Source organism: Numenius arquata, chromosome 30 (genome assembly GCF_964106895.1).
Source record: "Numenius arquata chromosome 30, bNumArq3.hap1.1, whole genome shotgun sequence".
Lineage (NCBI taxonomy): Eukaryota > Metazoa > Chordata > Aves > Charadriiformes > Scolopacidae > Numenius > Numenius arquata.
In genome coordinates, this window is record NC_133605.1 from 763,945 (window position 1) to 768,048 (window position 4,104).

General features: G+C 52.9%; 1 protein-coding gene across 1 annotated transcript; it reads right to left on the minus strand.

The window, feature by feature from the left end:
* Nucleotides 1–209: 209 nt before the first annotated feature.
* Nucleotides 210–1,145, minus strand: LOC141476365 (olfactory receptor 14C36-like). Its single transcript, XM_074165040.1, has one exon. It carries the CDS (start codon nt 1,143–1,145, stop codon nt 210–212), a length of 936 nt encoding a protein of 311 aa, XP_074021141.1.
* Between the last annotated feature and the right edge of the window lie 2,959 nt (nt 1,146–4,104).

Genomic DNA, 4,104 nt, shown 5'->3' on the forward strand with positions numbered 1-4,104 from the left:
CCATTTTATTAAAGAGACATGAGATGGGAGGTCAGCTGTACCCCTGTGCCAGGCACACGTGAACGGGCCTCAGGGTCAGAAGGGCTGGGTTCATGCTTGTGGGGAAGTAGAATGTTCCTGGACACACATGGTTATCACAGAGAAAAGGCCCAAAGCCCAGGAAGTTCCCCAGATGAATCTGAAATCACTTCTGAAGAGACATGGGCAGGTTAATGCTGCTGAGAGATTAGTGACAGAATCAGCTTCTTCGATGTGTCTTTCAGCTCCTGGTTCCTCATGCTGTAGATGAGGGGGTTCACAGCTGGAGGCACCACCGAGTACAGAAAAGACACCACCAGATCCAGGGATGGGGAGGAGATGGAGGGGGGCTTCAGGTAGACAAACATGCCAGTGGTGATAACAAGGGAGACCACGGCCAGGTGAGGGAGGCACGTGGAAAAGGCTTTGTGCCGTCCCTGCTCAGAGGGGATCCTCAGCACGGCCCTGAAGATCTGCACATAGGACACCACAATGAAAACAAAACAACCAAATGATAAACAGACACTGACCACAACAAGCCCAACTTCCCTGAGGTAGGAGTGTGAGCAGGAGAGCTTGAGGATCTGGGGGATTTCACAGAAGAACTGGTCCAGGACATTGCCCTGGCAAAGGGGTAAGGAAAATGTATTGGCCGTGTGCAGGAGAGCACTGAGAAATCCACTGCCCCAGGCAGCTGCTGCCATGTGGACACAAGCTCTGCTGCCCAGGAGGGTCCCGTAGTGCAGGGGTTGGCAGATGGCAACGTAGCGGTCGTAGGACATGACAGTGAGAAGATAAAACTCTGCTGTGATAAAGAAGAAAAAGAACAAGAGCTGGGCCACACATCCCCAGTAGGAGATGGCCCTGGATTCCCAGAGGGAAACTGCAAGAGATTTGGGGACAGTGGTGGAGATGGATCCCAGGTCAAGAATGGAGAGGTTGAGGAGGAAGAAGTACATGGGGGTGTGGAGGTGGTGGTCACAGGTGATGGTGGTGATGATGAGTACGTTTCCCAGGAGGGCAGCCAGGTAGATGCCCAGGAAGAGCCCGAAGTGCAAGAGCTGCAGCTCCCGTGTGTCTGCGAATGCCAGGAGGAGGAACTGGGTGATGGAGCTGCTGTTGGGCATCTGCTTCCTCTGGGCATGGGGCACTGTTCTTGGAGGAAAAGAAAGCAACAAGTTAGGACAGGCTTGTTTCAGGAAAAGCTACGCCATTTCCTGTAGACTGTCCCTCTGCAACCTTCTTTCAGATCCCTGACTTGAGCTTCATTTTGTGCTGGCTGCCAGTGCTGTGAACAGCCAGGCCTCTGCATTTGGCCGCTTCAGGGGTCATCCCTGCCCTGCTGCAGTGGGTACGTTGGAATGTGGCAGAGGGGCTCGGGAGGATATTTGGAATTTGTGAGACTAAACCATTCCTAATGCAGAAGGGCTTGTTAGCATCTGCACTTCCAGTTTGAAACAACGTGGGTGGTAGAACTGAGTTCAGGGAATTTTCTTCCTACCCACACATCATGACTGGTTCTCCAAAGCCAGAAATCCCCCACATTTCTCCTGCGCTCAGAGTTAGCAACTGTAAGACCTAAGAGGCAAAAGGATTCGCTGTGGCTTAGGGCAAGCTCAGGGGGGGCTGGACGACTTCAACATCAACATCAACATTCAACATCAACAACTTCAACATCATCTTCAACATCTTTATCAATGATCTGGACGAGGGGATCGAAAGCACCCTCAGCAAATTTGCAGACGACACCAAGCTGGGTGGGAGTGTTGATCTGCTGGAGGGTAGAGAGGCTTTGCAGAGGGATCTAGACAGGCTGGATCGATGGGCTGAGACCAACGGGATGAGGTTCAATAAGGCCAAGTGCCGGGTCCTGCACTTGGGTCACAGCAACCCCAGGCAGCGCTACAGGCTTGGGGAAGAATGGCTGGAGAGCTGCCTGGCAGAAAAGGACCTGGGGGTGTTGGTCGACAGCAGGCTGAACATGAGCCAGCAGTGTGCCCAGGTGGCCAAAAAGGCCAACAGCATCCTGGCCTGTATCAAGAACAGTGTAGTGAGTAGGACCCGAGAGGTGATCGTCCCCCTGTACTCGGCACTGGTGAGACCCCACCTCGAGTACTGCATCCAGTTTTGGGCCCCCTACCACAGGAAAGACATTGAGGTGCTGGAGCAGGTCCAGAGAAGGGCAACGAAGCTGGTGAGGGGTCTGGAGCACAAGTCTTATGAAGAGAGGCTGAGGGAGCTGGGGCTGTTCAGTCTGGGGAAGAGGAGGCTGAGGGGAGACCTTATTGCTCTCTACAAGTACCTGAAAGGAGGCTGTAGAGAGGCGGGGGTCGGTCTCTTCTCCCAAGTTACAGATGATAGGACAAGAGGCAATGGCCTCAAGTTACGCCAGGGGAAGTTCAGGTTAGATATTAGGAAATATTTCTTTACTGAAAGGGTTGTCAGGCATTGGAATGGGCTGCCCAGGGAGGTGGTTGAGGCACCATCCCTGGAGGTATTCAAGAGAGGAGTTGACATAGTGCTTGGGAATATGGATTAGTGTTGGGTGGTGTGGTGGTGTGTGTGTGGGTTGCGTGTGTGGTGGTTTTGTTTTTGTTTTTTTGTGTTGTGTTTTTTTTGTGGTTTTTTTTTTTTTTTTTCATTGGTTGGACTAGATGATCTTAAAAGGTCCCTTCCAACCTCTGTGATTCTGTGATTCTGTGATTTCCTCCATTGTAGCATCTCTGTGCTTCTCCGTGGGGCACTGAGAGAACACAAAGATGCTGTAGGAAAGATTTGCATCCTGGAGGGCAGCTCAGAGCTTGGAAGGACACGCCAAGGAGATACCCACGTGTCCTGTTGAAGATATCTCAGTAAGGGAGGCTCAGCTCATTCCCCAGCCACACAGACTCCTTTGCCCACAGCCCCACAGGTCAGAGGAGAGCTTGGGCACTTCATTCCCATGGACACACCTGCCTGGGAGGAATGACAAGAGCCGTGCCTGACTTGGCTGCTGCAGCTCCCATCCCCAGAGAGCCTGACTGAGAGAACAAGACAACAACAATATCACAGACAAGTAGAGAAACAAGGAAAAATGCAGTGAGGTTCTGGTTGAGGGAGGCAAGTGGAGAGACAGCCGGGCACTCAGGAAAATGCTACCCTCGCCCAGCTGTTCATGCCACCTCCCGGACATCAACATTGCCCTCCTTCCCACAGCATTACTGGTTTTAGTTTCCTCTCATTCCCTGATCATGTCTCTGCTGCCTGGACATTTTCCTCTATGGAGGTGTTTCCCTGTGCCATGTCTTATCCTGTCAGCACTCACACAGCCCATCCCAACCTCTGTGCACTCACCTTGGCCCTACAGACACCTGCCTGTTTGCAGGGCAGGGACTGGGTTCATGTTCCTGTTCACAGGTGCAAAAGGGCAGGTCAGAGCAACCCTGATGGTCCAGCAGAGGTGATGCTGGTGCTCTCCATGGGCAGAGGAGTGGCCGAAGGCGCTCTAAGAGCTTCCTGGCAGACCTACTGATCTTTCAAAGTTACAGCTCAGGAGTCCCAGTGACTTCTTCCAACTTGAGAACTCCTTAAACATTTATCCTTTTTTCCACCTCCCCTCCCCCACAAATAGAAAAATAAAATACAAAATCAGGAAAGTTCTTTACCTGAAACTTAATCCCTGCCTTGACCTTCACCCTCGGAAGTGTCCTGGGGGGTTCTGAAGCTGTGAGCAGCCCTGACCCACACAGCACCCTCTTCACAGCGGGACATTCTCCTGCCCGGTGTTACCTCTTCCACCCATGGCTTCTCCCCACACTGCCGTGGGGAGCTCCCCGGGCAGGCTGAGAGCTGACCCTGGCTGGCGGCAGAGTCCCTGCCCCAGCACACAGTTCCCTGGGACACAGGGACCCTGTTCTGAAGGACAGCCCTGGGCACCCCTGGTGAACACCTGGCTTCACGCTCCGGGTGTGAAGCCATCCCTGGCAGAAGGCAGCTGATGTGCCCTGTCCCTTTGAAAGAGCCTTAGGTAAGCTGGGCTCCAAAGCAAGTCCTTTTCTCTACTCTGAAGAAACTGTGAGAGACCTCCTCATAGATGCCATAGGCTGT